The sequence below is a fragment of the Scyliorhinus canicula genome, chromosome 5 (genome assembly GCF_902713615.1).
Source record: "Scyliorhinus canicula chromosome 5, sScyCan1.1, whole genome shotgun sequence".
NCBI classification, from domain to species: Eukaryota; Metazoa; Chordata; class Chondrichthyes; order Carcharhiniformes; family Scyliorhinidae; genus Scyliorhinus; species Scyliorhinus canicula.
The window spans coordinates 82,078,973-82,091,281 of record NC_052150.1 but is presented as its reverse complement, the minus strand read 5'-3'; the positions used below and the strand labels follow the sequence as shown (position 1 = coordinate 82,091,281).

Here is a 12,309-nt window from a genome sequence, read left to right as displayed (position 1 = left end):
GACATTATTCTTTCCTTATGTGGCATCTGACATTCTTTTCTTTTTCTTTTTTCTACAGACAGTAAACAGGGCAGAAAACAAGAATCATGAGCTGAAAATTGCCTTGAACCAGGAAACTTCAGTAAATATGAAGGTGGCTTCCAGTTTGCACAGGCGTCGAATGAATGCTTTTTATTTCCTACCTTACCTGACAAAAAAAAGTGTTTTTATGTGCTGTGCAAATGGTTCAGTGATGTAGTCTGACAGTTTAATTTTGCTATAAAAGCTTATTTTTAAAAGAGAAAGTAAATCCCATAAAAGGGAATTGTTTTGACTTTTCATTCAGATGAACAGGTAAAATATAAATGATTTGTATGTTCAGATAGACTTAGAACTGTAAGACTGACAAGTTTGGAAGAGGAAGGAAGCTGCAGTGTTTTAGGAAAGTTTATGGTCTTCCTCTGATATTAAGCTACTCTTTTTTTCATGTCTTTTATTAATTTGTAGGTTTTTCAGAAACGTTTAGCTAAGATTTACCTTGACTCTTAATTGCCTTAATTTTGAAGACGTCAGGCTCTCAAAGCCAGCTGTCAACATTGCGTTAGAAATTCTAGATTGAAATTATGTGCTTGGACCAAGTGGTTGGTGCAAGAATTTGATAAAAGCTTAACTTTATAGGGAGGTAAATGCTAATAAGCTGTACAGGTTAAAACAAAAAAAAACAAAAAAAAATGTGCTTGTCTTCTTTTGCAGAAGAACATGGTTTTATTGATAAAGAACAAGGACAACTGACAAAATCTAAAAAAATTGCTGAGACTTTTAATGAATTTTGTCTTAAAGCAGTGGAAACTGACAATTTGCAGAAGGCTGAAACGTTTTGCGATTTTGAAAAAGAAAATTTACTGCATTGTACAGAATGCAGTTTATCGCTTCAGGCAGATTGTTTTATTTACAAAGCATAATTGCTAGCAGCAGAATTAGTGCTTTATATTTGCAATCTTTTTTATTAGCTTAAAATGTTTTTAGTCTGCTTTGCTTGTCACCTTGCAGATGCAAGCTAAAGAGTAAAAGGTGCGAACTAGATAGATAGGAGCTTATGGTTAAAAAGAAATCAAAGCAAAAGCAATAGATTGAAGAAATTGTGGACAATTTCTGTAGTCTTTAATTTTCATAGTTGTGGATCAAATGCAGCCTAAGGATGGCCTATTTTATACCAAAGATGAAGTGACACCCTAAAGCAGTCAAGAAGCTAGAGATTTTTTCTGTTGTTTTTTAAATCTTTATTTGACCTACATGGCCGGACCAGTTCTTTCTTTACTTTCTTTAAACTTTTCTTCCACTGGTTACTCTCTAATAACTCATACACAGTAAGAATGTTTATCTAAAAATATAGGTGGTGCACTGGTATTGGGGGGGGGGGGGGGGGGGGGGGGGGAGGGGGGGGGGGAGAGAAATCCATGTACATCGAAAGAAGGATTAATTCTGTAAAATATAGTTTTTTTTTTTCTGTCCTGACTTTGGCCTTAACACGTGTTTGTAAATGTGCATTGTGTTTACCTTTGCAAAGTGTATTACTTTTTCAGTCTTCCTTCATATTTTATGCATCTGGATAGCTCATTTATCTACCTCAGTCTATGCCATCTCCTAGTGTGCTGAGCAGCTGTTATCCAGCATTTTGCAAAGCTTCAATTTTTCTCCCATTTTTTTTTATTGTGCCCAGCGTTTCTTGTGTGCAGATTGCCTCAACAGGACATTGATGAGATGTACAGGTACACATCAGGTCATTAGCAGTCTAGAAATAGTTGCTATATGCCCAGACTTGGAGACTTTGTTAATTAATCCTGCACACAATAGTGACAGGTAGGCCAGCCACTGCCCCAGTGACGAGCCACTTTTATACTCGACTAAGATCAAAACCTGATATTAAAATGTTCAAATATGATTTCTTTGTAAGTCAAAGGAATGACTTTGTGCTCGAGCTGTATTGATAGTATGTGTACTGTCAAATGAAGCAGATCATAGACTCCATTTTGGGGTCCAGACAAGAAGTGACACCATTTTAGTGGTGGAAAAATGTCTCTGTGTCTTTGATATTTGTCTGTGTCCACAAATATATTGTGCAAAATACAGAGTTGTGTTTCCCATTCTGAAAGGTAAATATTGCTACTGCAACATGCCACTGCTGTCATTTAGAGCTACTTCATTCATTTCATGGCCATGTTCCCTATGGAATGTTATGGTAAAGAAGAAAGGGAACGATTTGGGTAAAGGCTGGTTCTGATTTATTAACAATCGAAATGTGATAAATTGTATAAAAATGGCCCTTTCCCTTCTGATTTCGAGAAATGAAAGATATTGCTGACAATCAGGGATTACAAGGAGGGGGAGAAAATCAGGAGGGCAAGGGTTGAAGTGTTGGCATATGTGATTAATGTACTTGAAATGGAGTATAGGACATATCAACCAATGAACATAACCAAAATAAGATGTCCTGTAATGGCCAATAAGCAATTCACCTCCTCTCTAAAGACACAATTAATGTGGTAGCTCTCACCACAGGTCTGAAATACTGTTCATGGGACTGTATCTTTTTGTGTCAGCCCATCCAAGATGGATTTCAATCATATTTCTAATACAATCGATGTTATGTACATTCTAAATCATAGCTCAGTCTTTTCAGAATGCCCAGAGAGTAATTTCACAGAAAAGTGACTTTAAAATGTCTTATTTTTTACGGCTTCTTGAATAGTGTCCATTTTTTTGTGTGTCTGTTACAAAGCCCTGTTGTTGAAATCTAATTCAATTAATATTTTTCAAAATTCTTGTAAGATAGATGAAATATTTGGAAAGTAAATATTATGTTGTTTTGTTTCAATAATTCCCAACATTGAAGCAACAGAAGTGAGACTGTGGGGATGAAATTGGATCTTGCTTTACCCATTTCTTGGCAAGGGTATAATTTTGCAGGGCTATGTCAAGCACTGTATTGGCTCGGGTAATATTAAGGCTTCTCTGGCAGCCACCTTAAACTGGCACTAGGCCCCTTGCATATACCTAATGAGATGCCAAATGACTGTTTAAAAAACTCTCCAGAATTGGTCAGATTCCAAGCAGAGCATAAGCCAGCATACTGTGCTTAGCGAAACTATTCCATTGTAATAAATAAAAGCAAAATACTGCAGATGCTGGAAATCTGAAATAAAAAACAGAAAATACTGGATGAACTCAGCAGGTCTGGCAGCATCTGTGGAGAGAGAAATGGAATTGTTTCTCTCTCCACAGATGCTGCCAGATCTGCTTCGTTTATCCAGCATTTTCTGTTTTTATATTATTATAAGCTATTCCATCCATGGCCTAACTAACAATCCTATAAAGGAACCGCAGGAGGTCACCTGAAGACAGCTGATTGGCTCCGCAGTAATTTTGTGGGTTGCAGCTCTAGTTTATCAACCCTTCCTCCAAACCAGGATTACCAGAGAGCTACTATTGGTGGCTCAGATTGGTGCAGTGAGCTGCCTCAGTATGCCCAACAAGTTCCCACAGCTCACTGTGATACTTAAAAGAGGCCCGAGCTACAATATAAAATGATCCTTCGGCTTGTGGCTCATGCTGAGGACATGCTGACCATTCAAGGCCCGAATACAGGCCTAAACAATTTCTCCTCATATCTTTGAAGAAGATAATGTTTAATATTTCAACGGTCTGTAATTTTGTTTTCATGGAAATCACGTAAGCCTTGTGTAAAATTCTTGCAGATGTGGAAGTGCATATCATGTTTTCACGATAGGAATTGGATTCTTAATTCTCCCATTTTCTGACATACTAGCCATAACACTAAGCTTACTGGAACCAGCACTACGTCACTGAAATATACAGGACTAAATTACATACCTGCTGTTCAGAACAACATCTTTTACAATTCTTGTGAACTCCTGAACAAATGTGGTTTTGATGAGAGATTAGAAGTTGAACCTTTGGGAGTTGGTCCTTTCTTTTCTGTGATTATCCAATGGCCTTTCTTACCATTACTAATCAAACTGACAAGGATGTAGATATAACCTAATGAGATATAATGAGTGCAATATACAACTTATTTTTAAAATCCTCTCACCAAGTTGCTCTGAGGACCATAATCATGTACCATTTCCTTTAGGAGAGACATACCAGTTCAAGGAATGAGTTAGAATTCATCCTTAGCAATCTACTTTCCAATCACCTGAACCAAGGATCCATAATAAATGTGGCTCCACCAAGTTTAATTGTCCCAAAGTGTACATTTTTAGGTTGAATGATCACCTTTTGATATTGACGTTTAAGATACACAATTGATGCATCACCTCTGTTCAACTGACAGTACCTGTGAATCAAGGTCTTTGCTTGAGTGGTAGTCCCAAGAGTGGCCTATTTAGACAGGTCTATACTGTATATATTAATGCAGTATTAGCAATTCCCTTTTTTAAAAAATCATTGGCTTTTGGTGAATCAAAGTGGTACTTTTTGAATTTCCAAACATGGACATGTGATATATCATAGTGCTGCTAGCCAATCATGAAATTTTATTTTAAAGTGTGTGCGTATATGTGTGTATGCGAGAGAGACACTATTGCCTTTCTGAGGCACTTCAAAGCACTTATCCCTGAATTTGTATCTAATTAGTATAGAGATATTTGTATTGTTATTGGTATCCTTGTTTTTCATCAATGTAAAGAGACTACAAATCACAAAAAGGAATGCTAATAAGAAACTATATTGCTTTAAACAATTTGCACACAAGACATGCACATCAAATTAGCTTTAAACTTTTTGTTTGCTCTGGCAGTTTCTATCCAGTGTTATCATGGGGTCATTTTCTGCTAACAAACCTCCAGTTGCAGTGTCAATGTTACATCCACAGAAAGCTATAACTAGCAAAACACTAACATTTCTGAAGGGAAACTCCCATCCAAGTTGCCTTTTAGTTAATAACCGAAGTGCCCAGTGATGGTTAGTTTTGAAACCACAATATTTGACTAATACAAATATGGTCTCGGGTTTGGGCTTGACTTTTGGCTCAAAGAACTTTAAGCCAGACTTCTGTGATTTCGCCCAGGCTAAGGGTTTAGTCCTTTGAAACATTTCAAAATTGACTTGGCATGTTTGACAGAACGGAGTAACTCCCAAGAAGGCTCACGTTTCTTTAACAGAGGATGTGGTAAATATCTGGAATGTGAAAAATTCACTTCCTATTGTGGGTGTAATATCAACACTGAGTATCATGCCATGGCATCAGATTACTGGAGAAGGTCCCAGTTTGAAATCCTTCAAGAGGGTACATTGACATACCAGTTGATAACCAAGCTACATTATTATGTGCAGATGTTGAGATTGCTCTGTGTATCAATTCAGATCTATGCTGCTTTGTTCAAACACGAAGGTTTTCATCATTTATAACCTCACAGAATAAATGTTTTTCTGTCTTTTTTTTAGTTTTCTCAGACACAGTTCAGTCCAAAACAGCATTTAACCTCTTCAGTTCGATGGATTTTTTTGAAAAAAGAAACTGATGGCATTTCTACATAACAATTCCAACTAAATTGGCTTATCTTTGTTTCAAATATAGCAAATGGATGGCATTATTTGGCTCAAGTACAAATAATGGATCATTGTTGTTTCATTTTTCGTTGTCAAATATTGTGGGAATTTCTCAATTATCTCTCAAATTATAGGGAAACTAATGGAACACGAGTTCTTCAGAAAGAATCTTAACAGTGATGAAGCTACAAATATTGAAATTCTAAATTGAATTCTAAATAAGTCAAAAATAGTTTGATTGGTAAAATAAAATGGCTGATCAGGATGACCAAGAAATAGGAAAAAGGACTTTCTACAGAAGCGACCTACAGTGATGCTCCACTTCAGGACCACCATCTGTAGAAGTGAGGACATATAGCCAAACGAACAAAACAGTAAATGTACTGGTAATCAAACACTCAACGTCCAACTCGTGTGCTTTAATATTGCCTCTTATCAGGTAGGAAAAAAAACTATAGAACTTAGAGGGTTAAATGCCATTTCCTTCTGTCTGATACTACTTTTTTCATTTGTTACAAACCTGCACAGGGAAACTCTGTAACCTGGTCCTGGACCAGGATTGTTTCACCAGTCATTAAATTATGAAACTTTTTTTTTAATTTATGGAGACCTTATTTTGTACAGTTCTTTTCATTTAAGAAAAACTCATAGAGATGTCTATAAGATCAAGAAAGTTAATTTTTTTAATTTGTGTTTCAGTTGTGCCACAGACATGCTAGGCATCACTTTGTCTGGCTGTTCTTTCATTATCTGTTTGCTCCTGGAGATTTATGTAGATCAGTGGATGTTAGGTTTAAAATTCTGTTTTCTTTGAAGAAGCTTTCAATAAAAAAGAAATCTTTAAAAAAAAAAATCCTGTTTGTCTGCGTGCCTTTTGTTGTCATTCTTTGGGGAATGTTGTAAATTGAACCCTTGCAATCGTTAAATATTTAAGTTTGCAATGTCACCCTGAGGTTCCTGACATACCTGTGGTTCTATCGGTCTGCACTGTCATTTAGTGGCATGAAGCCTTAGGTTACATTCAATCCTGAGATTGAACTTTTCATTTCCATTCGGAAATTAAGTCCCTAATATTCTCCAACCAAAATCCCAATTTACCTCGAGAACTGATTTAAGATCGATAATAGAAGGTTCCTTAAATCTATTTGCCCAGCACAGAATCAACCAGTAGAGCTTGGCAAGAATCCTGTATGGGAGAGGAATCAGACCATAAGAGTTTGAAATGGGTTTGTCTCTTTGATGGATGGACACAAACAAGATGCACTGCATTAGGAACAAGCAGTAGTAAGAGAGGATAGCACTTTGTAAATCAGAAATCAGGTCTCGAGATAAATTGGGATTTTGGTTGGAGAATATTCGGGACTCATATCATTGAGGTCCCAGAAAAAGATGGAAGAACATGATAGCAGAGGGCCAATTAGAAATGAAAAGTTCAATCTCAGGATTGAAAGTAACTTAAGGCTTCTGATCACTATATGACAGTGCCGACTGATCGAACCATAATAAACATAATATTAGTGCAAAATGAATGGCTTGCTAGGCCTATATAATGTATTTGTCATATTTTGAATGCAGATGAGCATGGTTCTCTTGCTAATGCTCAAAACATCTCGTAGTTTTGACCATTACATAGAAAATAGAAGCATGCGGCCCTTGAGTCTGCTCCGCCATTCATTATGATCATGGCTGATCATCAAGTTCAATACTCTGATCCCACCTTTCCTCTCATATCCCTTTAGCCTCACGGTCTGTATCTAATTCCTTCCTGAAATTACTCGACGTTTTGGCCTCAACTACTTTCTGTGGTAGTGAATTCCACAGATTCACCATTCTCTCCTCAACTCCATCCTAAAAGGTTTACCCTATATCCTCAAACAATGACCTCTAGTTCTGGACTCACCCACCATCAGGAACATTGGGCGGGATTCTCCGACCCTCCGCCAGGTCGGAGAATCACCGGCAGCCGCGCGAATTGCACCACGCCTCCCCGATGCCAGGACGCGATTCTCCGCAGAGCGAAGAATTGGCGCCATTGGGGCTGGCGTGGTCGGTGTGGCGTCAGTCGGGATATACGACACCTCTCCGGCACGGGCCGGCGCGCCGATTCTCCAGCCCGATGGACCGAGCGGCCGTCATCAAAAAGCCGAGTCCCGCCAGCGCTGTTCTAACATCCTCTGAGCCGGCGGGACCTCGGCGTTGAAGGGTGAAGGGTCCGGGGGCGGCTTGTTGGGGGGGAGGGGGCCATAGTTGCCTGGCCCGCGATCGGCGGGATGGCCTGTCTGTTCGGCCTCCTTTCCTCCATGCCATTTGGCGTTGGGGCCGGCGCGGGGAAGAAGGCCACTGCGCATGTGCTAGTTGGCACCGGCCCAACTGCACATGCGCGGACCCCGGGGCGCCGGGCTCAGACCGGGATCGGCAGCTGGAGGGGCGTGGGCCGCTCCAACGCCGTGCTAGACCCCTTGTGGGCCACAGAATAGGGTCCCGGAAAGGGCGCCGACACCGGAGTAAAACATTCCCGTTTTTATGCTGGCGACAGCACTTAGCCGCCCGATGGGAGAATCCCACCCATTCTTTCTGTATCTGTATATCTCTTATCCTGGATAATCCTATTAGAATTCTGTACGTTTCTATGATATCCCTTCTCACTCTTCTAAACTCCATTGAATAGAATCCTAACTAATTTAGTCTCTCCTCATACGATAGTGCCGCCATCCCATGAATCAGCCTAGTAAACCTTCATTGCACTCTCTCCATAGCAAGGACATCCTTCTTCTGATAAGGACACCAAAACTGCACACAATACTCCAGGTGTGGCCTCACCGATGTCCTATACAATTGCAGTAAAACATTCCTATTCCTCAAATCCTCTGGCTATGCAGGCCAACATATCATTTTTCTTCTTTACTGCCTGCTGTACCTGCACGCTTACTTTCAGTGATTGATGCACGAGGACAACAAGATCTCACTAAGTATCCACCTTTCTCAATTTATACCCATTCAAATAATAATCTGCCTTCCTATTTTTGCTACCGAAGCGGATAACCTCGCATTTATCCACATTATACTGCATCTGCCATGCATATGCCCACTCACTCAAACTGTACAAATCCCACTGAAGCATCTCTGTATCCTCCTCACAGCTCACCCTCACGCCCAACTTTGTATCATCTGCAAATTTTGAGATAATACATTTAGTTCCCTTGTCCAAATCAATAATATATAATGTGAACAGTTAGGGTCCTAACACAGATCCCTGCGGTCCCCTCTAGTCACTGCCTGCCAGTCAGAAAAAGACCCATTTATTCCAAAATGTTGCTTCCTGCCTGCTAACCAGCTATCTATCCATTTCAAGACACTACCCGTAATCCCATGCACTTTGGACGGGATTCTCCCATCTGACGGCAGAGTGTTGACGCCATCGTAAAGACAGGAGAGTTTAACGACGGCATCATCGGACCAGTAAGTGTAGCGATCCTCTGCCCTACAGGAGGTCAGCATGGCACTGGAGTGACCCACACCACTCCAGCTGCCGATACCGCTGTCAAATGGGCGCCGCAGGTCTGCGCATGCGCAATGCGACCAGCATGAATGCGCACATGTGTGGTAGCTTCCTTCTCCGCGCCGGCCCCAACACAACATGGCGTTGGGCTATAGGGGCCGGCACGAAGCAGAAGAGGCCTCCACCACGAGAGGCCGACCTGCCGATCGGGGAGGTCCCGATCGCGGGCCAGGCCATGATGGAGACCCCCCCCCCACCCCCACCAGGCCACCCCCGACAGGATGGACGCCGAGGTCCCGCCGGGTAAGACCAGATGTGAGTGGCGCCGGCGGGACTCGAGCTTTTTTGGGCGGCCACTCGGCCCATCCCGGGCGGAGAACCGCCGGGGGGGGGGACGTATAGAGCGGCCCCCGACTGGTGCCAATGCCGCCAATTCTCCGGAGAATCGTCGGGGCGGCGTCGCACGAATCGCACCCTGCCCGGCGATTCTCCGACCCGGCGTGGGCTGAGAGAATCCCACCCTTTATCTTTATTTATTAATCTGCTTTGTGAGACCTTGTCGAAAGTCTTCTGAAAGTCTAAATAAACCACATCCACCAGTCCTCCCTGGTCAATTCTATGAGTTACATATTCAAAGAATTCTAGTAGATTTGTACAGCATGATTTTCCTTTTGCAAGTCCATGCTGACTGTCACATTACACCACTGCTTTCCAAATACTCTAATATGAAATCCTTGATAATGGACTCCTTTACAACTACAGATGGAGAAATTCTCAATCAGAGGACATCCTCCAGTCCTCTATTACCATTTAGTAATTGTATCTGTCTGACATTGTTCCCTTATAAGTCCCAGGTATACTATAGCCAGGATTTTTTCTGGCCCCAACTGCACCAGGATTAATGGACTTTTGGCTGACCCGTTGTATCTCCTGCAATGTGTTCTGTCACTGAGGGTGGAAAAATCCAGCCTAATGGCATTGTAGACCTTTTCTCTCAGATATTCTCCTGTGAATTCTAGGGCTGAAAATTCATGGACCTTTGATCACAGTGTAACTGTTGGAATCTCTGTGCCATGGGCCTTATGTAGTGACCCTGGCTGGAATTCTCCGGTTGTTGCGATTCACTTTTTCTGTCAGGAGCGCGTCCGTGCCCGGGAGCTTCCCGGCAGCACAGGGTTGTGACAATGGGAAATCCCATTGACAAACGGTGGAAAGATAGAATCCCATCACCAGCAAACTCCATGCGGATGAGAAATACGCAGCTGGCAGACCGGAGAATCCAACCTCCTGTTAACGTTTATTGGATTAGGAGATGGCAGCCAATTTTATTTCCTTGTGTGCCCAGGAAGCTGAGAATTCAAGTGAAATGAGCCTGATCTACAGAAAAGTGGGCTGCTGGGCTCTACTGGAAGGAATATAAAGGCACCTCCTAATTTCACTTTGTATAGGGGATGAATATGTATCAGTGATACTGTGAGCAGCCATGTTGCATTCTGAGCAAGATCCCAAAGATGGCCCCACCTCAGCTATGGCATAGGCCGATGCAGCTGGTCACACTCAAGGTATCGAGCACCTGATGTGCTATCAGACCAGGAACCGCCACAACAAATCCAACCCGACCTCCCTGACGAGATCATCAACAAAATGATGGATGCTGTTGTTGATCATGCTATCAAGCAGCACTTACTCAGCAATAACCTGCTCACTATGTGGCACGGTGGTGCCGTAGTTAGCACTGCTGCCTCACGGAGCCGAGGACCCAGATTTGATCCCGGTCCTGGGTCACTGACCGTGTGGAGTTTGTACATTCTCCCCAGGTCTGCATGGGTCTCACCCCCACAACCCAAAGATGTGCAGAGTAGGTGGATTGGCCACGCTAAATTGCCCCTTAATTGGAATTTTTTTAAAAAAAAACACAGTCACTGACATTGAAGTCGGGACCCACCTGGAACACGCATCTCCTGACCTCATTGCAGCATTGGTCAAAAAGAATAAAAAGGAAAGATACTGGACAGACCACCTGGCATTGACCTGGACACTGGAAATGAATCAACAATGGCAAACCTCGCCCTGTCAACCCTGCAAAATCCTCCTTTGGGGGTTTGTGCCAAAATTGGGAGAGCTGTCTCACAGACTCGTCAAGCAACAGCCAACAGCCTGACATAGTCATGCTGACAGGACCTTACCTTACAGATAACGTTGCAGAAACCACTACCACAATCCCTGAGTATGTCCTGTCCCATCAGCAGGACTGACCAAACAGAGGTGGCGGCACATTGGTACACAGTCGGGAGGGAGTTGCCATGGCAGTCCTCAGCACTGACTCGAGGCCCCATGAAGTCTCATGGCATCAGGTCAAACATGGGCAAGGAACCCTCCTGCTCATTACCACGCATTGTTCAATGTCAATTGATGAATTGGTACTCCTCCATGTTGAACACCACTTGGAAGAAACACTGAGAATGTACTCGAGGTGGGGGACTTCAATCTCCATCACTAAGTGTGGCTCTGAAGCACCACTACTGCTGAGCTGGCCGAGTCAAAAAGTCATAGCTGCTAGACTGGGTCTGCAATAGGTGGTGAGGGAACCAACACAGGGAAAAACATATTGTGTGGGATTCTCAGGGATTGGCATTGCCCATGCCAGCGGTACGCTCCGCAGACAACATCCGGCGCCCCTTGGGTGGGCCACATGATGGCCTTCCGGAAGGTGGCGTCCAGGATTGGGGGGGGGGGAGATATGGCACAAGGTGGGGTGGAGGGTGGGGGCGGGGGTGGGGGAACCCATAGGGCTGGTGTCACTCTACAGAACCAAGGCCAAAGTGGGGTGTGCAGCAAGATGGCTGCTTTGCAGGCCGTGGCAATGGCGGTCTGTGCCTAGACACCGCCCCACTTCCGTGGGGGTTCACTCTAGCCACACAGCCCATTTCCCTGTCACCTTCCCCATCCCACCAGCCCTGGGAGGGCCCCCTTCCACCGTAGGGAGCCCGGCCAGTGTCCGACCCATCAGCCCATGGTCACGCTTCTCCATGTCCTACCTTCTCTCTTTCCCTCATCAGCCACGGTGGCGGTTTCACAATTTCTAAAAGCACAAGTGAACCTCGTCATCGGGAATTTGACCCATTGGAGGTGGAGGCCCCAGAGAATTCCAGGTTTGGCCCACTAATGATATGCCAACGGTGTTTACTGTGCCTGCGTTCTGGAACGCACTGACCCTGCTGTTGAAGTGATTTGGCGTGCAATCGGCACCCACCACGATT

The 12,309-nt window shown here is 43.1% G+C and overlaps 1 protein-coding gene across 5 annotated transcripts in view; it reads left to right on the top strand.

Moving 5' to 3' along the window:
- Positions 1-1,101, top strand: part of LOC119966096 (RNA-binding motif, single-stranded-interacting protein 3) — a 1,648,548-nt gene extending 1,647,447 nt beyond the window's left edge. For all 5 annotated transcript variants that reach the window (XM_038797302.1, XM_038797300.1, XM_038797299.1 and 2 more), the window contains one exon: positions 59-1,101. In XM_038797302.1, the coding sequence (XP_038653230.1) occupies positions 59-65 (7 nt within the window). In that variant the 3' untranslated portion in view covers positions 66-1,101. The remainder of the gene's footprint in view (positions 1-58) is intronic.
- Positions 1,102-12,309: the final 11,208 nt, after the last annotated feature.